This window comes from Dipodomys spectabilis, unplaced genomic scaffold, assembly GCF_019054845.1.
Source record: "Dipodomys spectabilis isolate Male_0828 unplaced genomic scaffold, ASM1905484v1 ptg000004l, whole genome shotgun sequence".
NCBI classification, from domain to species: domain Eukaryota; kingdom Metazoa; phylum Chordata; class Mammalia; order Rodentia; family Heteromyidae; genus Dipodomys; species Dipodomys spectabilis.
Genome location: NW_024870681.1, coordinates 4,259,599 through 4,283,261, shown reverse-complemented (window position 1 = coordinate 4,283,261; position 23,663 = coordinate 4,259,599). Strand labels below are relative to the sequence as shown.

Here is a 23,663-nt window from a genome sequence, read left to right as displayed (position 1 = left end):
GGTCAGCAAGACCTGGAAGAAGTGCAGGCTGGGTGGGAGCTGAAGGCTAAGTAGCTATACATTCTCAGCCAGAGCTGGACAGTGTATGGAAGACCTGACAACCAGAACCTAGCCAGGACTGTGCTGTAGAAGCCACTCCTATGTGCCTTTGGGACCTGTGACCTTGGGCAAGGGCAAGTGGTGGTGTTCCCCTTGGCAGCCTTGGCATGTTCTCAGTGTAGCCCTGGCTGCCTCACCTAGCAGTCAGCCTAACTCCCAGACCAGAGGGAGCTTTACTGACCTCAAGCTTCCAGGAGCCTGCAGACCCCACTTCCCTACCAGGGCTGTAATACCCCACAATACCTGTGGAGGTGAGGAGAATCCCTAGAAACATAGCTCTCCCTACCGTGGTGCACAGCTACTCTATGGCTACTGGAGTGGGATTGGTCAATGGACTTGGGGGCTATGAGCCAGCAGTGGGATGTCAAGACCAAACCTGATAGCAGAAGCCAGACAGGGCTGGCAAGGCCTGGGGATTGAGCCCTGTCAGAGGAAGGCAGCTGGGAATGGATATGGGTTCAGTCAGGTCCAAGTAGTAGGAACCTGTCCTCAGAGCCCTTCCTCAGTACTGAGCCCTGCTGTCTCTCACCTCAAAAATCTGGCATCAAGCCTGCATACTCAAGTAGACAATCTCAAAGGAAACTTTCTGCCATTCCACCCTCATCCCAGTGGCACAGGCGTTGTGCAAATGCAGGCAGGAACAGGGGCTCACATTAGCCCCAAATGGGACTCTGTTGTTATTTTATAGCTTTTCTCTTCATGCTAAGTTCACGGTAGGTAGGTCCACCTCAGGAAGATAGGGACCTGAGCTTTGCAAGAATTAATCACTTCCCCATGGACCCTAAGTAAATTACATGGGCAGAACTCAAATCCAGATCTATTTGATTGAAGTCCACACTAGCCTATATAGGATTTTTATGATGAGATAGATATAGGAACCTCTTTTTCTTTTTCTGGCAGTCTTGGGGCCTGAACTCTCGGCTTGAGTGCTGTCCCTCAGCTCTTCAGCTCACTTGAGCCACAGTGCCACTTCTGGCTTTTTCTGCTTATGTGGTACTGAGGAATCGAACCCAGGGCCTCATGCATGCACTACCACTGAGCCACCTTCCCAGCCCAGGAACCTCTTTTTCTAAGGCTTTGGTGCACTCCAGACTAGGTTTGAGCTCCTATTCATCCCTCAATCAGGATTCTTGTGTATAGTACACAACCTGCACACCCGTACATGACAACCCTGTCTGCTCAACTGTATACAATGTGGACTGTGCTACTGAGGCCTAGGAAAAGCACAAGAGGGGCTCTGGCTAAGGATAACATGTTCTGCTTGGGCTGGGCCAGGAGAGATCTCACAGAAGATGCAGGGGCTTACCTGGAAGAACAACAGTATGAGACAAAACTTTCAAATAGAGTCCTTTATCAGAGTCAATCTTTGAAGCATCCCTGAATAAAACTTTGGATTCAGTGTAGAGAGAGGACATCAGAGGGCCAAAGGCTCTTTCTCGGTGAATGGCAAAGGCATACTGAGGGGCTCAAGGCCCAGGTCTGCCTAACTTTAGGCCCTGAGCTCCCCACCTATCCAGAACTTCCTCCCTGGTCTATTTATTGGGTTTCCAGAGCAGCCCAGCTCACATGAATCCAGACTGTGGCTGGAAGTTCCAGCCAGAAAAATCCTGATAGTAGCATGTCACTCTCTTTTGGAGAGCTTTACTGCTAACTCTCTAGCTCAGTATACTCTCACTGGGCCTTGAGACTGGGCAGGAATATTGCTGTGTACACATGCAGGGACTAGGCTGGTTCAGACCCATGCCTTGCTGGGCTCCAAGTCACTGAAACTCATCTCCACCATCTGAACTGTGAATCTCCATAACCCTCAAATCCCCCCTGTCAGCTCCACTCCCTCAGGAGCTGTGCTCTCTGGGTATGCTCTAAACAGAAGACGATTCCTCCATCCCTAAAGCCCAACCACGACCTATGTCTGGGTCACGGAAGCCCTTAGCTGAGGGACTCTTACAGCAACCTACTGCCTGGACACCCCTATCACAGACAGCTAGTATGCTATGATGATGGCTGTGAGTGGTGAGGGCTCCCCAATGGATGCCTTTGGGTTGTAGAAGACTGGGTAATTCATACAGGCCATTTCACACTCCCTCCATCCATGTGTGACATGATTCACCTCCATAACACCAACAGGGAAAGCAAGGGAGACTATCAGTCTTGCATTTATCTTGCTAACTCTTGGAGCTTCTACTGAGGAATTCCTGTCCACTCACGGTGAATCTTGCCACAGCAGTCCCTGCAATAGCACAGCATTAACCCTCAGAAAGGAAGAAGTCTCCACCCGAAAACACCAGACTCAGGAACCTTCCATCTGCAGCCCCTCTGCCGACCCTAGACATCTGCCAAGCTCTGGCCTCCACCGCTCCCACATGCTGCACCGCTCCCAGGAAAGTCTGATCTGTCCTAGCAACTTTTACTAGCAACAACTCTTACTCTCAGTCATTTTGGTGTAGCTGGCCCCAATCCAAGTTTTAGGGTTGGGCACTTGTTGAGATTTGAGTCTGTTAGTACATCCAGGCTAGGCCAGTGGAAGGGAAGAAATCCCAGGCTTTGTGCAGGAGCCCCACAAGAATTGAATCTCGGTATGATATGGTCTGAGGATGTGAGGGTTGGAACAGTGCAGCCACCTTGCTACCACAATGGGAGGGTCTGGAGCTTCTTTGAAGAAGGCAGAGCTGAGAGATGAAGACAAATCAGGTTCTGAGTGGTATCCTTTCACTGGCTGAAGCCTGGACCTCTTAATGCTGTGACCCCTTTATCTAAATCTCTTCCATACATATCTAAGACACAACCCCCACACAGGCCCCTCTGAGGCAAGGGCCCCAGAGTGCTCACCAGGTTGACAAAATCCTGGTAGCAGATCTGCCCATCTGCATGGCTGTCAGCGAGAGCCAGGAGCACCTCTTTTTTGTGTGGGTCCAGCTTGGAGCTATGGCTCTCCAGGAGGCTTCGGAACTTGCCTGTGCTGATGAAGCCCGTGTTCCCAGGATCAAACTGAGGAAGAAGCACAGAAAGCAGTGGAATCAGCAGGGCCCTCCCCCATCTCCCAGCACTGACACAGGGCCCAGATTTCCACCATCACTCACTGAGGCCTGGCCCCACCTTCTGCCCACAGAGGACAGGTGGTATCTGGGATTGTTCAGTATCACCCAATCCAACTGTCTAGCACAGAGAAGGAGGCAGACTCAGAAGTATTAAAGCATCTTTCCTTCACCTTTAATTCTGACAGTGGACCAGGAAACAGGACTTAAGGGATAACGGTCAGCAGGGAGAAGGAGTTCCCTCTAGGAGATCTGATGACAGGCGAGGGAGGAGCTGAGCTAAAGCACTAAAGTAGGGATGCAGAGTTCTCCCTGAGCAGAAGGTGTACCCTGGAATGTCCTGTATACCTTGGATACAGTCCACCTGCCCCCACAGGGCCCAACTAACACCCACTCAGGCCAGTTTACGTTGGGGAGGTATATGTTCACACTATTTGGGGGTGGGGAGGGCTGGTTGTGGGGCTTGAACTCTGGGCCTGGGCACTGTCCCTCAGCTCTTCAGCTCAAGGCTAGCACACTACCGCTTGAGCCACAGCACCACTTTCAGTTTTCTGGTGGTTTATGAGAGATAAGAGTCTCATGGACTTTCCTGCCTGGGCTGCTTTTGAATATGATCCTCAGATCTCAGCCTCCTGAATAGCTAGGATTACATGCATGAGCCACCAATGCCCAACTCACACTATTTTCTTTTTGTGTGTGCATCCACCAGTATTGGAGCTTGAACTCAAGGCCTTAATATCTCACTTGGTTTTCTTGCTCATAGCTCTTGCTCTTGAGATGCAAGTCTAGTATCTTGCTGGCAAATTAGAGATGGAATCTTGTAGCCTTTCTGCAGGGGATGGCTTTGAACCAAGATCCTTCAGGTCTTGGCCTCCTGAGTAGCTAGGTTTATAGGCTTACCTATTTCCTTACCTTCTACAGCTTTGCACATGTAGGTCCCTCCAATTAAGATTGCCTTTCCTCTCTCTTCACCCTGGGACTCACTATTCCCCACTACGCTACCATCCTCTTTTCTCCCCCTCACAAACAGCTCTGTATGACTGTTTCTCTGTGCCCTGGATAGACTGTGCGCCTCTTAACCACACTGTCTCCAGCTACTTTCTGCCTCCTCATTGGACTTTAGCTCAGCAAAGACTGGCACTGCACCCCAACACCCTAATGTTTAATGCACAGCTCCATTATGGGCACTCAGATTTGTTGAATGAGTAGATGGGATGTGTAGATAGACAGGCACTAATTTTCCTTGGAAAGTTGTATGGTTTCAGTTAGCAAAAGCAGGAACATATTCATCTCTCCCAGAGAAGCTCTTAACCTTTCTTGTCCCTCCTTCACCCAGTGCCCACATCTACCCTCACATGGACCCTACCAAGAATGTGATAAGAACAAAGGGCTCTCCCCTTGACTCCAGAGAGACTCCAGAGACTCCAGAGTCTCTCTGGATATGCTGCTATAGGTTGTTTAGATTTTAAAAGGCAACAGATGGAGGTCAGTGATAGAGCACTTGCCTAGCATGTAAGAGGTTCAATCTCCATTATGGTAAAATAAACAATAAATAAAAAGACAACAGATATTAGGGATATATTATCTGGGGACAAGGGAGTTTACAAGCCTAAACTCCCTCCTTCTTTCCCTCCCTTCCTTCCTTCCCTTTTTTTTTTTGGGTCCGGTCGTGGTGCCTGAACTCTGGGCCTGGGTGCTGTCCCTCAGCTCTTCAGCTCAAGGCTAGCACTCTACCACTTGAGCCACAGCGCCACTTCCAGCTTTTTTCTTTTTGCTTATATGGTGCTGAGGAATTGAACCCAGGGCCTCATGCATGCAAGGCAAGCACTGTACCACTGAGCCACCTTCTCAGCCCCCCTTCCCTTTTTTTGAGATAGGGTCTGTCTCACTATGTACCCTAGGTACATCTCAAACTCACGATCCCCCTGCCTCGGCCTCTTGAGTGCTGGGACTGCAGATGTGTACCACCACAGCCAGCAGGTCTCCCTCCCCTTTTCCTAGATAAGGTTAATGAAGGCTATTTTAGGAAAGCAGGTTCTGTGTGGAGCGTTTCTAAGACAATATAAGAATAACAGCGAGGAGTCACAGTCATAGATGACTTCAATTCTCCCCAGAACTCCCCAAGAGGACATTTTTTTTTTTGGGTCCGGTCATGGGGCCTAAACTCTGGGCCTGGGCACTGTCCCTCAGCTCTTCAGTTCAAGGCTAGCACTCTACCACTTGAGCCACAGCGCCACTTCCGGCTTTTTTCTTTTTGCTTATGTGGTGCTGGGGAATCGAACCCAGGGCCTCATGCATGAAAGGCAAGCATTCTACCACTGAGCCACCTCCCCAGCCCCCAAGAGGACATTTCTAAAGAAGCCCATTTTAAAATCCAGATATCCTAAGCTCCAGAATGATCTTTGACATCCTATCACAGTACAGTAGACCGTACTATGGTCCTTGTATTACTGAAGAGAAAGGCAGAATCAGCATAGAAGTGACTTTCCCAACAAGCCACAGAGGCAGGATTCCACACCTGGACAATTTAGTACCACTTGAAGTCACCGCCCTTCAGCTCCAAGGTCTGCTTTGCTGCTTAAGATTCAAAACTGAGAGACTACAAAGTTGAGCACAGTCTCAGACCTAGGCGAGGCAGGGCTTCTTCCAAGATCCTATTCTAAACAGTTTATTTTTCAGCAGAAAAGAACCACTGTTTTGCCCACCTTATTGCTCAGATGCAGAAACACAGAGCCTAGAGAAGAGCAGACTATGGCAATAGCTGGCAGGGTGCAGCCTCTTTCATCCCTGAGGGCCAATTCTCCAAATCCATCATGGGGAATCACTAGCCAGCCTCCACATGCTCTCATGTGGGCCTTGGTGCTGTGTGGACAGTTTGGAGACAGGGGTTGGGGGCACAGGCCTGGGAAGACCCCTAGTGGGCCCTGCACGGGGGGGGGGGGGGGGGTTGTAGTACAACATATAGTCTCTCTTGGCCCAGCAGTAGGAAGAAGCCCAGTGGTTTTGCATATGCTGGGAGCAGGGACACCAATCCCTTCCCAGGGGCCTCTGGAGGGCAATGGGGTAGGGGGCTGGGATCAGGCAACAAAGAGCCACCTGCTCTCCTCCTGGCTCTCCCTTGTTTCAGGCTCCCTGCTGTTGTCCTAGTGACAGGGGATGCCCTGTGGCTCCCTGGCCCCCAGCCCCCACCCCAGCCTGCCTGCTCTGCCCCAAGCACATTACAGACTCTACACTGCAAAGAACAAGCTGGAATCAGGCCGAGCCTCCATTCTCTGCCAAAATTCTACCTTTCATGCCAGGGCCAGACAGGCTAGACAATGCAGGGGAGGGAGGGGAGGGTCACTGCAACCCTAATAATGAGGCTTCAGGGACTGGAGGATGACTAGAGGGGATAGAGATGGGGCGGGCTGACTGGGCTCCAGAATGCATGCAGGATACCTTTCCATCACCACCCAACACCTGGGAAGATGAAGAAAAGGGCAAAGGCTAGTGTGGGAGTAAGGCACAGGATGAGGGGAGTGGGGGCAGAGAGAGGAAGAAAGGGACAGAGAGCCAGAGGGAGGGAGATCAACCGCAGAGAAGGCAGAAGGTACCATCACTTCAGAATGAGGTTGGGGGCTTCTAAGTAAGGCCATACCCCTCCAGCAGGGTAACAAGGAGCCAGGTAAAATCAGCCAACAACTAGAGTTTGTATCATTTAAGGTAAACAGCTCTAGCCCCAAAGGCTCCATTTGTGGAGTGGGCAGAAGCACTCCCAGGGCCTGGTCTCACTTGCCTCATATTTTGGGGAGCGGGGAGGGATGGGTTTGGTTATGGGGCTTGAACTCAGGGCCTGAGCACTGTCCCTGAGCTCTTTTGCTCAAGGCTAGAGCTCTACCACTTTGAGCTACAGCACCACTTCTGGTTTTCTGGTGTTTAATTGGAGATAAGAGTCTCATGGAGGGCTGGGAAGTTAGCTCAGTGGTAGAGTGCTTGCCCTGCATGCATGAGGCCCTGGGTTCAATTGCTTAGCACCACATAAACAGAAAAAAGCAGGAAGTGGCACTGTGGCTCAGGTGGTAGGGCACTAACCTTGAGCTGAAGAGCTGAGGGACAGCACCCAGGTCCAGAGTTCAGCACCCATGACCGACCCCCCAAAAAAAAAAAGTCTCATGGACTTTCCTGCCTGGGCTGGCTTTAAACCTCAGATCTCAGCCTCCTGAGTAGCTAGGTTTACAGGCATGAGTTACCAGCACCAGACTTTCCACTGGTGTAACTTGAATGAATAGAGGGGATACCTTTTCCTACCTACCCTTGGCCTCCGTCTGCCCTGCTGGGGGGGTGGGGGGTGGGGGGCAGGGAATGGCAATGACATCACACTAGCACTGTGGTTTGGCGTTCTGAGGGGAAAGAGCTCTGTAAATGCAAGTTCCCTGTTAATAACGTGCTGAAGCTCCTGAATCAGCCCGCCCTCCCTCGAGTACTGCATGGCCTGGATTGGCCCACTTAGTGGGGCACTTTCCTGGTGAGGTGGGGCTGGTCTGGCGGTGGTCATGGCAGCTGGTGGGCTATGAATAGGGCTGGTCCCAGCAGGGAGTCAGGCGCTGGGGAGGGTCCTGAGCTCCCTCTAAAAGAGGGTCTGGTGTGGTCTGTGGGAGGTTGGAGGTGTCAAGACCACATTCAGTCTGAGTGCAGAACGGCAGAGAGAGAGAGGGGTCGGCCCTCCCACATCTCCCGCCCACCTGCCTCAGGCTTGAAAAGAGCTTCAAGAGGCTCCAAGGGGACTTTTAATCCCACCAGTGCCCAACCCCTAATCCTCTAGGTCACTAGCTGTCCCCAGTCTAAGGCTGGCCACACACACACACACACACACACACACACACACACACACACACACACACACACACACACACACACACACACACACACACACACACACACACACACACACACAGTCTCCCTTCTCCTCTGCTCTGCCACCTAGTCTGGGGAAATTACCCACAACATTTTCTCAGCGTGGCTGCCTTCTGGAACTTCTTCCCACTCCCTAAGACAAAGTGGGGAAGAAATCCAGCATCCTCAGCTGCTGTGTGCCATTTGAGACAATTCATTCAACCACACCACCTCCAATTCTCCATCAATGAAGCAGTAGGAGTGCTCCCTTGGGGAAATGGAAGGTGGGCATATCCGTCCATGTGGACAGATACAAACAAATTATATGTTAAAAAGGGGCTGAAGAAGAGAAAGCCCTAGCCCATTCAGCGTGGGAGGGCAGCTGATCTCTCTTGCATCCTGGTACAGCCAAAAGGCAGATGGGAAATTTGGGGTCAAGATGAGGTATCTCCATATGGGGAATGAGACTTGTGCTATATCAGAGGGACCTAGTGGTACTAGAGACAAGGGGCAGCAGGTTAAGAACTCATAAATCAGAGGCCAAATATTTAGCAGGACCTCAGTGACTTTCAAACTATGCTACAGAGCTCTAGAGGCTGTGGGGCTTCAAAGGCCAGCAGCAGAATCAAGGAAATTGCTCAGCAACTCTGAATCTGTCTGCGGACTGGCCCTCATCTAGGGCCCAGGTGAACAACAATGTAACATCTGTGAGATATCTGCTATGTTCAGGTGCTCACTTAAGTCATTATCTATCTTAGTTTTCCTGGGACCTACATGGTTTACAACTTTTCTCCAAACACAATTATTAATAGCCTCCCTTGATTCTGTGTCCTAACTTGGCTAGCAAGTAATAGAGTTTCCCCCCTCCCCATTTTAAGCCTCACAATGACTCTGTGAGGTAGAGACTATGAGCAGATCCATGGGGGTGCAGGGAATGGGGGATGGAGCCACAGCTACGAGTAGAATTACTCAAATTTGATCAGATGGTAACTGTTTCCAGTTAAAATTCATGCCCAGGCAGAAAAGCCTGGAGCCCAGCCCCCCTCTTCTTGTGACTAGGATCCTGCAGTTAAAAGGAGTTTGAGAGACCTGAGTCCAGTCCTATCATCCATCCATCCAACACCAGCACACTTATTCTGTAGATGGGAAATAGACGCAGAGAATAAAAGGAGTGAAAGAAAACAGCTCAAGGTCAGAAAAGTGAGTTAGTGGGGTTAGGATAGAGATAATTTGCGGTCCTTCCACTGGGCTCACTGACTTCAGCCTTTCCTCTTTTCTTTCTCCCTCTTGTTCCATTGTATCAAACAAAGTCCCTGTGTGTGTTGTGGAACTTGAGGCCCAAGAAAGTATGTGAGGTAAGGGTTCTGTGGGCCCCTCTTGGAGGGGTACAGTGCAAGAAACCACAGTGAGGGCTCTACAAGGCATTTGCAGTGGAGAAACCTGTCTGCTTTCGTTCAATCCAGCATCTGACCAAAGTGTCTTTTCACACAGCACACTTCAAGGAAAACTCTTCAGAAGAAATGACAAATCCATAGTAAAGACTTGTTTCCCTTTTTGTGAAACCTAGCCCCTTTGTCAAAAGGCTAGGACCCAGCCTTTTGCCTCCAGTTCATGAATAGCACAGGCTCTCAAGGTAGCTGACAAAAGCTGTATGCTGCAGTCTTCCAGCAGAGGTAGAAATCTGTGGGATCCACAAGGTTGACTGGGGACACCTGGTCCCAGGAGAGGCTGAGTAATCAGTGAGTGGCCTAATGGGGCCAGTGAGCTGAGCTCTCCGGGAAGGAACCCTACTGGAGCTGGGATTTGCCTGCTCAGCACCCAGGACAGCAGCCTTGCTTCTCCCCTCCCGGCTGCAGGCCAGCAAATCTGGCCAGCAGCAATGAAGCATAAGAGGGGGAAACTCCGTTTATTTCCTATCTATTATAGATTTGTGACTTGCACAAGCTGTATTTCCAGGACAAGACAATATCTGCTTCCTGCTTCTAGTGCTTGAATTCTCTCTCTAGAGAAAATTCTTTCCCCCTCCTGCATCCAGAGAGTCCCAGGGTCCTCAAAGAAGGTTGTGAACACTGGAAATGAGGCAGAGGCAGCTCCTGGAACTGTCATCCTGTGAAGACTTCTGGGTTCTGGGAGGAGAGAGACCTAACATTGGGGACAGCCTCCCATTCCCACTGTCTCCTGTCTGTCCACCGAGGCCTGGGAAAGGAGCACAGGTTGCATGCTAGGGCAGGGTAAGGTGCCGAGCCTTGTTGCCATGACTCATCTGCAGGCTCCTTGCATGGTTACTCAGCTACTGAGCAGAGCAGAACTAAAGAGGCTGCCCAGGGGTTTATGACTCAGTAGAGCTGTCCCCACCCAGCAGCCAGAGCCCACCAGGGAGCCCTGGCCCATTCATGGATATTTACAGCCCCATAAATTAGGTCCAGGCTGCAGCTGCTGAGGTCAGGAGGCACTTGGAAGGGAGCAGAGCTTTCTCTTCCACTTTTCCTTCCTTGCAAATGAGGATGCTAATCCTCCTCAGACAAATACCATTCATACCCTTCCCTTGACCTTCTCCCCCCCACACACACACACTTTGCAAAACGTTTTCACAAATCTCTTTATTTTCATTCTCACACCAACCCTAGATTGTGTGACTAGTGCCACAAACAGGTAAGGAACGGCTATCCAGGTGAGAACAGGCACTGAGGAGCCTACTCCTGCTCTGACATGAACAAGGAGTGAATTCCCAAAGGCCTGAAGCCCCCTTGGGAGGGGAAGGGCAGTGGTCAGAAAACTACATTCTGATCTGGCCTCTCCAGATGGAGGCACAAGGGGCCTGGTGCTCCTGTTCCCCTGAGGTTTGGCTGGGCTTATTCAATGACTCCCGGCTGTATTACTTCTGCTCTCCCAGATGCCAGTGACAGAGATTCAGGACCCACAAGGGATTTGTCTCAAGGCCCCAAGCCAGGCTCTCAAGCATCCCTCCTCCTACTGAACCCCAGGGGTTAGAGCTAGCAGGCCAGTTAAGGACTCAAATCATTCTGCCCAGGCAAAGAAGGGGGCATCCTGGATTGAATCCAGGCTGGTTGAGTGGCTACACAAAGCATTTCCAGAAACCTACCTACTCTCCCCCAACACTTGAAAGAGGAGAAGGAGATTCAGACCTTTCTCGAATGTGTGAAGATGAGACAAGTGGGTACGGAGGGGTGGAGGTCAGCCTCCCTCCCCACCATGCCCTCCCCAGAAAATCCCATTTCCCTCCCTCAGTGCCATCCTAAGGCCTCCCAAGCATGAACAAAGCAGCAAGCCCTGAGGGGAGGTGGGGGTTGTGACTCAGAGACAGTTCCTTTGGGTACGAGCAACAGATGTAGTGCCCAGTCTGACTCATCAAGCCCAGCTTGTCAGGGCCCCCAGGGCCTGAAGACATAAAAGTTTTGAGGGAGCAGCAGAAAGGGAATGAAGGAAGTAGTGGTAGTAGGTTGGAGTGGGGAGGGGAATCTGATTATCTGCCAGGTCTTATCCCATTAGCCTCAATACTTGTCCCCCTGTTGCCTCTCCTGGAAGCCCCCAAAGGTTCAGCTAATCCCTCAATACAGAGAAAGGCAAGAGATCCAGGAAGGTGGTAGGGAAAAGGAAGTGGGAGAGAGCCCAGGAGTAGACAGGCAGAATAAATGGTCTTAGACCATCTCTTCACCTCCTGTGGACTTGCTACCTCCTGCTAGAAGACACTCAGAAGTCCTGGGGACAAAAAAAAAAAAAAAAAAGAAGTCCTGGGGACAAGTGCATCTGCTATAGAGGCTCCTTATTGTTCTGTGCCATTGGGCATCTCCTCAGGCCCTAGTTTCTTCCTCTGTAAAGAGAAGGCACAACACCTCACCCTGAAGGGCCTCTGAGAAATCCACACACACAATGACAGATGGATGGATGTGCCAACAGTAGACACTCCGTGTTTGCTCCCTCTAAGAAATTTTTGTGCCTGGCGCTGACGGCTCACACCTGTAATCCTAGTACTCAGGAGGCTGAGCTCTGAGGATCGCAGTTCAAAGCCAGCCCAGGCAGGAAAATCCATGAGATGCTTATCTCCAATTAATTATCAGAAAACTGGAAGTGGAGCTGTGCCTGAAAGTAATGAAGCACTATCCTTGAGAAAAAAGAGCTCAGGGACAGGGCACAAGCCCAGAGTTCAAACCCTATGACTGACAAAAAAAGAGTATTTTTTAATGTGTGCTGGTCCTGGGGTTTGAACTCAGAGCCTGCTTTTACTCAACCACTTGAGCTCTCAGAGCTCTACTTCCAGATTTTTTTTTTTTTTGTCGGTCGTAGGGCTTGAACTCGACCTGGGCACTGTCCCTCAGCTCTTCAGCTCAAGGCTAGCACTCTACCACTTGAGCTACAGCGTCACTTCCGGTTTTCTGGTGGTTTATTGGAGATAGGAGTCTCACGGTCTCTCCTGCCCGGGCTGGCTTTGAACCGCGATCCTCAGATCTCAGCCTCCTGAGTAGCTAGGATTACAGGCGTGAGCCACCAGCGCCCAGCTACTCCAGCTTTTTGGGGGGGTAGTTTATTGGAGATAAGAGTCCCACCACTTTTCTGCCCAGGCTGGCTTTGAAGCATGATCCTCAGATCTCAGCCTAGTAAGTAGCAAGGGTTACAGGTATGAGCCATTGGCACCTAGCCCCTCAAACAAAATTTTACCCACTCAGACCTATACCTTGCTTCCAAAAAAAAGTTGAAGGGCTGGGAAAGTGGCTCAGTGGTAGAGCGCTTGCCTTGCATGCATGAGGCCCTGGGTTCGATTCCTCAGCACCACATAATCAAAAAGAAAAAAGCCGGAAGTGGCGCTGTGGCTCAAGTGGTAGAGCGCTAGCCTTGAGCTGAAGAGCTGAGGGACAGCGCCCAGGCCCAGAGTTCAGGCCCCACGACCGGACCCAAAAAAAAAAAAAACAAAAAAAAAAAAAAGTTGAAGACTAGACATGATACAGAGACTGTAATCCCATCACTCACAGAGGCTGAAACAGAAAGGTCACTCTGAGGGCAGTCTGGGCTATGCAGCAAAGGCCCTGTCAAAAACTAAATAGAGAAGGAAGAAGGCTTAGGGGTTAACCCTCGCTCATTTCCATAACACAAAACAGGGCCCTAGGTCCAATCTCACCATTGGCCAGTAATGAAAGGTCCAGCAGGAATTGCCAAATGGGAGGCAGAGAAGAGGCCTGGCCCAGCCCACCTCAAAGGCAAACACCTCATTCTTACTTTCAACCTCTATGAGGCAGGGGGACAAGTCAGGAAAGCAAAGGAGTATCACTGACAACCACACTCTCCAGGCAACTTTCATCCAAAACCTCCTCTCCTTTGCCTCAGGAAAGTTCAGGTGGGAGGGTGGTTCCCAGTTTCTGCCTTAGCAAAAGCAACTTAGTTTCCCAGGAAGGAAGGAAACTAGATTGAGATATGGACACTGGTTCAAGATCTGGGCCTATGAAATCCCCATGACCTTGTGGAAACAGTGTTTATTTGATCCCAGTAACATGTGGCAATATTGGTCAGGTGCTCACAACCTACTGGTCCAAATACTATGGTATATATGGCCTAATCCTCACAAGGCTCAGGCAGGACTTATCCTAGACAGTTACAGGGAGATATCTGAGTCTTGCGAGGCTGCCTGGTTTGCCTACCGTTTGACACCTAGTGGGAGCAGGGTGAGAACTCAATTCAGACTGTCCTCCTGACCACCTCCTTCTTCCTCCTGCCTTTCTTGGTCACCACTCAAGGTGGTGTAAGCAAATAGGAGTGCTGGGCCGGTGACAAGGACACAGGAATCTCTGATACTCACTCTGGACCTTTCATTAGTGACCAAGTCACCTCAGAAGGTCACTGACCTTTACTTATTTGCAAAATGGACAGACTGGACAAGATGTTTCCACTGGCCTTCTAATAACCTATGATTCTTGAGGGGTCAGCAGCCACAGTATAGGGGAAGGACAATATGAGCCTGACAGCACCATGGCCAAGGTCTGCTCCTGGAGAGGCTATTTTAATCCAAGATGGCACCTGCAGGGCTTAGATCAATCTATCATTCACTCAAATTTGTGTGGACCTAACGTGTGTCAGGCAGGTAGTATACAAGCTCAGATCCCTTGGGCACCCTGCTTATGGCTATTTTGTGTCAGTGGACAAGGATAGAATTATTTCCAGCATGGCTGATAGGGTGGCTCAAATAGAAGCCAGCAGGGAAAGCTGGCTTTGTGGTACAGGGAAGTCCCTGGCTTCAAGGGTCCTAGAGGCCACCTGTTTAAGGGGTTAGGGGTGCAGAGCTGGAGGAAGGAATTCCAATTAAACTCATGGCTTTACCCCTCTTTGGGAATCCTACTCCATTGGCTAATCACATGTTTTGGGAGCTATGGTCCATGCTGTTATCTCTGCGCAGGTGTTTTCTCTATGGCTGCTCACTAATCCATTCAGCAGTTTCATCTGAACCTCTCCTTGGCTCCCAGAACTCCCCCTAAGTCAGCTTACAGGAATTTTATGAATAAGGTAGGTGTCAGGGCCAGGCCAGCAGAAGATCCCTCAGGCTATAGGGAAAGGGAGCTGGATAGGGCATATGCTGGGGAGAAAGAAAGCCAAAAAATCCTCTGGGCCCAGAAGTGGCTCTCTTGCTCAGCGGCCTTCTCCACAAAAGTCCAGGTGTCTTTTCTAGGAAAGAAGGATTCACAGTCTACCAGGAGCTAATGTTCATTAGGAATCAGATACTGCAAAGAGAGTTTCCACATTCAGTTAATTCTCAGTCACCCTGGAGTTAAAGATCACCACCCCCATCTTACAGGAGAGCAAACAGGCTCAGAGTGAGCCTACAATCGCCTCAGTTACAAAGTTGGTAAGACTGGAACCCAGATCCAAAGTACTGCCCCAATAGCCCATCGAAGCTTCCCCATGCTCTGTCTGCAGCATAATATAATAATGTCATTGGGAATGTCAATGCAGACTTCCTGTGGGTGGGGATGGGGGGGTAGAGGGGTGGGGGTAGGGAAGGGACTAGCAAAGTTAGAGTCTCCTGGAGTCTGGGAAATTCGTGTTCCCTAGTGGGAAAGGGACACAACCAAATGATTTCTAAAGGTTTCCTTTTCTCTCTTACTCTTTTGAGTTCAAAAGCAATTGTGCTTTGTTGATTTAACAGAACTCTGCTCTAAACCCTTCTTCTTCTTCGTTAAATCCCACCCCTACTCCCCTCATTTTTAGGCTTTGAACTCAGGGCCTTGGCTTGCTTGTTTTGTTATGCTATTGTGCTACAATAACAGATTTAATTGATAGCAACTTTATCATTACTGTTATGATGAAGTGATGAAATAGAACCCAGGGCTTCCTGCACACTAAGCCAGTGTTCCACATATCCACCCTATGACAACTTTAAGACCTAAATATTTAGGAAAAACCATGAAGATGCCAAAGATAAGACCCTTTAAGGAGAAGCTGGGCAACAAACACATGAGACACCTGGGAGACTCGCTGGTGGACTTTGGGTTTCCCGCCTGTGCAGACTCTGCAGCCCACAGGGATGTAAAAGAGAAGGAGTGGCATGGATTGGCCCTGTTGCATCCCGTTGTGAGCAGACCAATGCCACAATGACTGTGGGGCCAGGGGCACTTCTGAAGTGCTGGCTCACCTGCTTTTCTCAATTCCAGTCACCACAAAAGACATGCTAGAAGGATGACCACCTAGGTATAGTTTCTTTCTTAGAATTAATTTTGTCTAACCAGAATGACTTCTAGGTTCTAGTCCTTGGGGTCCAGTTAGCTTCATAGTAGACAAGGCTATATGAAACACAATGAAGAACCATAGAGCCTGGAAGAAGTTGGTCCAATCTCTTCCTTCCCAGGATGGAGAGGGAGGGCATGCCAACTGGTTATAGTCTCCCAGGCCACTGACCTCTGGAAGGTGAACTCGAGTACTAGGCTTGTGATGAATGTCCTGTCTCTGTACCACTGTTCCACCATCGAGGAAGAAATGCTGAGAGGACTGACTGCATTTCCTTTCCTGTGTGCACTCAACTTACCTTTGCCAAATCTTACTTTTAGTCAGACTCAGAAAAAGAGGCGGGAATAACATGCTGTCCTGAGGCACATGCTACTTGAGGGTTCATACGTACTCTTTCTTGAGCTCTGTGAGCTGTCAAAAGAGCAACATTTGCCAGAGGTGAAAGTCATGCTCAGGAGCAGCTCGCCTCAAACACAAAGCACCAATATGATTTCTGAGTGGGCCTCTCCAGAAGCAAGGAGATGCCCTCTGCCATACCCTAGCACCCCTGCAGCTAGATTTTATGGACCAACAGCTAAATATTGAATGCCTCACATTCTCTCTGCTTGGAATTGCTCTCCAGATCCAAATTCTTCCTGCTAAAAGTTCTCCATTCAACCAAATGGTTTCTTTTAAAATGTAAACACAGGGGCTGGGAAGGTGGCTCAGTGGTAGAGTGCTTGCCTTGCATGCCTGAGGCCCTAGGTTCGATTCCTCAGCACCACATAAGCAAAAAGAAAAAAGCTGGAAGTGGCGCTGTGGCTCAAGTGGTAGAGCGCTAGCCTTGAGCTGAAGAGGTGAGGGAGAGCACCCAGGCCCAGAGTTCAGGCCCCATGACCGGATCCCCCCCCCAAAAAAATGTAAACACACACACACGAACTGGCCAAGGAAATTAGCCAAATGTGAAAGACATAAAGAAAAAGCATGATACACTTTGTTCTAAGTTCTGATTCTAAATTTGGCAGGAGGTGTGAAGGGCTGGCTGCTTGGTCGTAGTGGCAGTGTAGCTCCCTCCTGCCTCAAGGCATCAGGCCAGGGGTTGCTGGCCTTCGTTGGGGGCCAGAGGGAGAGTGGGTGGCATTAGAAACTAAGAGAGATGCTCTCTCTTGTCAGGACAGTGATAATCAGTGCTCTATAGCCAGCCCTCATTCAGAGCTAGCCCCAAATTCTCAGCTGAGACCTGCTGTGTCTTTCCTCCTGCAATCCCAGGTGCTCAGTCTCATTCAAGCCTTTACATCTAGCTGGCTCCTCAAATTCAACTTGTCTGGAGCCAGAGGTTGCTTGCCAGCCCTTCCCCCACTTCTACTTTTCCCTTTCCTGGTAAGTTCAAAATCTGTTAGATATATGGTACCTCTCAGCTAGCCAGGTCATTAACTATCTTCCCATTCTCCTTTTTCTACACTTTTTCTTTTTTTTTTTTTGGGTCTGGTCGTGGGCCTGAACTCTGGGCCTGGGCGCTGTCCCTCAGCTCTTCAGCTCAAGGCTAGCGCTCTACCACTTGAGCCACAGCGCCACTTCCGGCTTTTTTCTTTCTGCTTATGTGGTACTGAGGAATCGAACCCAGGGCCCCTGGCATGCAAGGCAAGCGCTCTACGACTGAGCCACCTTCCCAGCCCTTTCTACACTTTTTCTATCTTTACTTTTTCATGATCACCTTGTAAGTCAAGGTATCCCATGCCTTGGATAAGTGTCTCCCAAAAGTTAACATGTTAAAGGCCTGCTCCCCAGCTTGGAGCTATTGGGAATCAGTGAAAGCTTTAAGAGATGAGGCTAAGAAAGAAGTCTTTAGACCACCAGGGGTGTATCCTAAAGGAGACTGTGGAACCTTAGTCTCTCCCTCTCTGCTGTGGCCGTAAGGTGAATGACTTTTGCTATATCACAAGCCTCTGCCATGATATGTTCCTTTGTCACATGGCCAAGCAACCACAGATTTAAACCCCCAAAGGTATGAGCTAAAGCAAACCTTTCTCTTCATAATCTGTCTCAAGTGTTTATTATAGTCACAGAAAGCTGACTAATACAAGATCCGTCTTTCCATTCACTGCAACAAGCCCCTGGCTAGCTTCTCTCATCCCTACAATCCCCAAACAACTCTGCTAAAAACCTTTCAAAGGCTTCCCTTGACTATAGCAGAGATCTGGATCATATTTTCACCTTTTTTCATATTTATCTCTCTCTGTAACCCAACACCTTCTACTGGTCCAAATATACTGATAATCTTACAGCTGCACAAAGTTCGTGGTACAATCATTCCCACAGCAGGACTGCAGTGTTCACTATTCCCTCACACTTGGATATCTCCTACCTCTCCCGTTCCTGCACCATGGGTTAAAGAGTGCAAAGGAAATACAGAGTAGCACCTGAGAACCAAAAGAGTATCATTTCCTTGGTGAAGGTCAAATGTCCACCTCTGGCTCAATGCCAACACATGGCACTCCCAATTCCATTCCCTACATTAAGACTCCAGGCACTGCAAATAATCACATGGTATTTTTCACTTGTAACCTCTCAGCCCTCCCCATTTTGGTAGCCCAGAACTAAAGAAACAAAATCAGTCTTTAAAGCCCAAATCAGCTCCTCTACCCCCCACTCAAGGATGGCAGAGATTTTCCACTTCAGTGATGGCCAGGGACCTTCCATGGTGGAGGTAGGTAGAAAGACAGGCAGCTAGATGGTTAACCTAAACCCATCCCCCACCTCTCCAGCTTCCCTCCTGCTGCAACAGAAAACTTCCTAGGCATTCAGTACAATTTCTACATTGTGTAAGCCCAGCTATTGTACAGCAGGAGTTGTGAGGAGGGAGGAAGGGATTCTCTCAGAGGAGCCCAAGGCCTCCTCCTGATACCTGGAGCACAGTGTTGCTCAGCCTGAGATGCACCAAACCACGCCCCCACCTGACGTCATCATTTCAGGAGCACAGAGCTAGGGAAGCCCACGCAAGCAGGGAGACTGAGACTGATTTCAGGGAGGACTGGAGGGGGGGGGGGGGGGGGAGAGGTTGTTAACTGCTCACATACCTGATCAAACAGGACTTTCCAGTGCTGGTAGAGAGGGAGGCCATGCAGAAGAGAAAGAGAAGAGAAAGACACATATCACCAAGGTCTCTGCAGCCCCTTAAGGTTTCTGACAGCCTCCCAGCTGCTGCCTAGGAGTCAGAACTAGCCTCAAGGATGGGCAGCAAGAGCCCAGGGAAAACCCGGGGGGAAGACCCCCTCCTCCAAATGAGCAAAGACAGGGAACTCACAGTAGGGGGTTGGAATGGGAGCTAGCCAGCTGAGTGTCCCTGGTGGGAGGCAGTTCCTTAGAGGGACAAAGATGCTTCTCAACAAAGGCCAAGGAAAAGGCCTGCAACTGGTAACTTCTGCGTTCAAAAGCTCAGGCCCTCTGTGGGGCCAGGAACTCACCCCTATACCTAGGGGTTTTTGTTTTGTTGTAGGAGTGAGGAAGGAAGTTTCCCAATTCTTTTCTGACGCTAAGTCTAAGTGGTGAGTAGAGGAGAGTCTATAGGGCCGGAAGGAAGTGATAGGTTTAACCACAGAAGCCAGAAAGAGGTGAAACTCCCAGCCCCATCCAGATTTGCTGGCTTAGGTTTTGCAGGTCGGGTAGCCCTGGTTCCACTTCCATCTCTCTCCACTGAAGGAGGGAGAGGGCAGGGCAAGGGGTCTATGCCTAGTTTTGCCACCCATACCTGCTGGTTAACCCAGGATGGGAGAAGCCTAAGCAACTCTAGCTCCCACAGTTTGCCAGTGCTGGATCCTTGGACTCCAGGACCGGCGTGTCGGAGACCCCAGCGGCAGATGGCAGGAAAGCCCTCTGGGGGGAACCCCTCCTCCCTCCCTCCCCTCCCCTCTCCTCCCCCCAGGGCCCCGTCCGAGGCAGCAGCGCTGAGGTCTCGATGGAGCGCCCGAGCCTTCTCCAGGGAGCAAACCAGCTCCCCACACTCCAATCCCTGCCCGGCCCGGCGGAGGGATGGGGACCAGTTTGAATTCCAACCAGTGTGGCGTCAGGGCAGGTTGCCCGGGGCGGGAGCTGATGTGGGAGCAGGGAAAGGGGGGTCCCCAGATAGGTCTGCGTAGCGGGGGGCGGGGGGGGGGGAGCTCTGCGGCGGCAGAGCTGGGCTGGCGGAGTCCGCAGGTCGCGAGGGGGAGGGCAGGGGAGCCACGGCCGTGACGCGGCCGCCTCTGCAGGCAGGCGCCGCGTCCCGGGCACTGCACCAGCGCGGGGAGGGGGTAGGAGCGCGGGGAGGGGGGGCAGCAGCGCGGGGAGGGGGGCCAGCAGCGCGGGGAGGGGGCAGCAGCGCGGGGAGGGGGAGTAAGCGCGGGGAGGGGGGCAGCAGCGCGGGGAGGGGGCAGCAGCGCGGGGAGGGGGGTAGGAGCGCGGGGAGGGGGGCAGCAGCGCGGGGAGGGGGGGCAGCAGCGCGGGGAGGGGGCAGCAGCGCGGGGAGGGGGAGTAAGAGCGCGGGGAGGGGGGTAGGAGCGCGGGGAGGGGGCAGCAGCGCGGGGAGGGGGAGTAAGAGCGCGGGGAGGGGGTAGGAGCGCGGGGAGGGGGGGCAACAGCGCGGGGAGGGGGCAGCAGCGCGGGGAGGGGGACAACAGCGCGGGGAGGGGGGTAAGAGCGCGGGGAGGGGGGCAGCAGCGCGGGGAGGGGGTAGGAGCGCGGGGAGGGGGGGCAGCAGCGCGGGGAGGGGGACAACAGCGCGGGGAGGGGTAGGAGCGCGGGGAGGGGGGCAGCAGCGCGGGGAGGGGGGTAAGAGCGCGGGGAGGGGGGGCAGCAGCGCGGGGAGGGGGACAACAGCGCGGGGAGGGGGTAGGAGCGCGGGGAGGGGGGCAGCAGCGCGGGGAGGGGGTAGGAGCGCGGGGAGGGGGGCAGCAGCGCGGGGAGGGGGGTAGGAGCGCGGGGAGGGGGGCAGCAGCGCGGGGAGGGGGACAACAGCGCGGGGAGGGGTAGGAGCGCGGGGAGGGGGGGCAGCAGCGCGGGGAGGGGGGGGCAGCAGCGCGGGGAGAGGGGTAAGAGCGCGGGGAGGGGGTAGGAGCGCGGGGAGGGGGCAGCAGCGCGGGGAGGGGGTAGGAGCGCGGGCCCACAGGTCCCGGGCTCCACCGCCGGGGCTGCGTCCCGCAGGGGAAGCCCGGGCGGGGGAGGGGAGGCGCGCGCGTGCATGTCCGGGGAGCCCGGTGGTCCCCAGCCCAGCCTCCCCGGGCTCGCCGCGAGGACCCGGTGAAATCCCCGGCGCTCCCGCATCACCTTGAAACCTCTAAGTTACCGGGTGCGGGGAGCCGGGGAGGCTTCCCACCTGGCGCCCCCCAGAAAGTTTGCGCGGCGCGGCAGGGGGGCACTCACGTCGTCGGGCGCCGCGGGCAGCCGCTCCTCAGCCTCGGGCTCCAGCTCCTCGATGCGCTCCGCCTCGGCGCCGGCGGCCACGGCGGGGCCGGGGCTGGGGTGCTCGCCCATGGCCACGGGGTGGGGGCTCCGGCGCCGGCGGCGGCGGCGGCGCTCGTCCCGGGGCGCCGGGCTAACTTTGCGCCGCGGCGGCCGCGCCGCTCCGGGAGCTCCGTGCGCGCCTGGCCGCCCCCGCGCCAGTCCCGCCGCCCGCGCCCGCCCCCATGGCCCTGGCGACGGCCACCGCGGGACGCCGGGCCCGCCGCCGCCAAACTTCGCGCTCGCCTCGCCGTACGGCGCCGCCGGCCTCCGCCTCCGCCGCGGCCCCGCGCCTGGCTCTGAGGCGAGGGCGCCCTTGGGCCGGCCCGGCCCCGCCGCTCCCCGCGCTCCCTTCCCGCTCCGCGCGGCCCCCGCTCTGCGCCCGAGTCTCCACCTCCCCGCGGACTCCTCCGGGGCGGCGCGCGGGCGGGGGCGGGGCTGCTCGCGGGGCGCGGGGGGCCCCCGCCCCACCCCACCCGGACGCCACCGCCCGGGCCCGAGCCGCGCTGCCCGGGGGAGGAGGGAAGGAGGGCTGCGGCGGGGCTGGCGGGGCGGGGGGGGGGGGGGGGAGATGAGGGTGCCCGGCCTGGGCAGGGGTGGGGACTGCGTTGCCCTCCACCCCATTACCATTCGCTTCCACTGCCGGGGTGACGATCGCGATCGCCCCGAGGCAGCGGCAGTTTGAGTATTGGAGGCAGAAGCCAGGTTTTCACTCTTTGGCAACCTCAGGGTTAATTAACTAGGAAGGATTCGGGGCGGGATGTTGTGAGGATTGGGTTCCCCACCACCACCGCTCCTGCCTCTGTTCACCCAGATTCTGGGAGGTCCAAGGAAAAACCTAGATACTGGAGAAGTCAGATAAGGGGGGAGGGAGGAGATCTCTCTGAGACCCCCAAACCCTAAACCTTGCCCTTCCTATAACCCAAAGGCCTGAGACTCTGCCCAGGCTTCCGTCGGACCACGTGCAGCCCAGGAGAGTGCCCAACCGGGGGGAAAGGGCGATGTAGAAACTAAAAACAAAAACCGCTTAAGGGATCTTTTACATCCTGGGAACGCTGCCCCCCCACTCACCCCCTAAGCAGAGGCTCTGCCTGTAACTGGTACCAGTGGCTCACTGGGACAGGTGCCCCTTTCTGCATGGAAGTCTCAGGGTCTCACTCCTGGTGAGATCTCACAATCAGACCCCCACCCTTGATGAACCCAGCCCTCCCCGCCCCCTGCCCCTTCTGCCCCTTCCAGTACCACCTGGGCCTCTCTCAACTTCCTGTCAGAAACGGGCTCCTTCTGTTTGCGAAAGTTGTGATGCATGCTCTCGGCTTTGTCAGGCAAACACATAACCAACACAGTCCTGGGATCCAACCTGTGACCATCTCCCCCAGCTCTGACTGCTCCCCTTGAACACAGAAGGAAATTAGCTCCATCCTAATTAGGTGAGTTCTTCGCTACAGACACCAATTTTCATCTCGGTTTCTGAAAGTGTGATCATTTTAACTATTTTTATTTCTCACCACCTTCCCTCCCTTCCCTACTCTACTAACAAGTCAAGATCCTGCCAAGATTTCCTTGTAAATAAAACTGTCTGCATGGGTGTGATTTTGAAAACAGCCTTCAGGGGACAGAAGAGAAGCTGGCTTCTTTGGGGGGGGGGGGAAGCCCCGGAGGATGAGGGGCAGCTGGGGGACGCTGAGGCCATGTCATTGCCTTTCCCACCTCCTACCATCATTTGCATAATTTGGCTGAGTTCTGGCTTTGTTCAAATCAGACCATTTGTTGTGGAGTGGTACCCCAGGAAGCCTGGTTCTGGGGAATTGAAGGAGAGGGGCATCTAGAAGCAGCTGGACAGCCTTCTGACTCCAGCTGCTCTCCAGATTCGGTTTCTTCTCCAGCCTGGGGAAGGGACTTTAGCAGACTCAGTTAAACTCTGGATCATTTATTGAGCGCTAAGACCCTGCTCTTTTAAAACAGTTTGACAAGGGAGACAACGATGTTCCAACAAAGGTAAATTCCGGATTTCAGAGGATAGAGAAGCTGCAGATTACAGAGGATAGAAGCCTAAATACATGGATCCAGGAGGTCTTTCAAAAGGATGTACTCCAGAATAGACGGACCAGAAGGGACGAAAGCAATAAGAATGTTGAGCAATTGGGCTTGGCTGGAAATTATAGCAAAGCACCAAAGAGCCCAGCCTGGAGGCAAGGGTTGTGTGAAAGAGTTGGGATTTCAGCCTAAGGGAAATGGGGAGCCACTTGAAGGACTATGAAAGGAAAGCAACTCCTCCCCCGCATCCTCCCCAGGTACCAGAGCTTGAACTCAGGGTTTCATGATCTCTTGGCTTGCTTGCTCATGACTGGCACTCTGCCACTTGGTCCACACCTCCAGCTCAGCTCTTTGCTGTTTAATTGGAGATGTAGTCTTTCAAAGAGTTCTGCCCAGGCTGGCTTTAAGGCCATTATCCTCCAAGTCTCTGATTCCTGA

At 52.9% G+C, this 23,663-nt stretch overlaps 1 protein-coding gene across 3 annotated transcripts in view; it reads right to left on the bottom strand.

Moving 5' to 3' along the window:
- Positions 1-21,221, bottom strand: part of Rhbdl3 (rhomboid like 3) — a 67,635-nt gene extending 46,414 nt beyond the window's left edge. For 2 of the 3 annotated variants that reach the window (XR_006149443.1, XM_042692800.1), the window contains exons 1-3: positions 21,111-21,221; positions 18,791-18,814; positions 2,929-3,087 (exon numbers count right to left, since the gene is read on the bottom strand). Coding sequence is in view for 2 of the 3 variants with exons in the window: in XM_042692800.1 (XP_042548734.1) it covers positions 2,929-3,087; positions 18,791-18,814; positions 21,111-21,221 (294 nt within the window). In the remaining variant the exon portion in view is untranslated. The remainder of the gene's footprint in view (positions 1-2,928; positions 3,088-18,790; positions 18,815-21,110) is intronic. The other variant, XM_042692812.1, reaches the window with a different exon arrangement.
- Between the last annotated feature and the right edge of the window lie 2,442 nt (positions 21,222-23,663).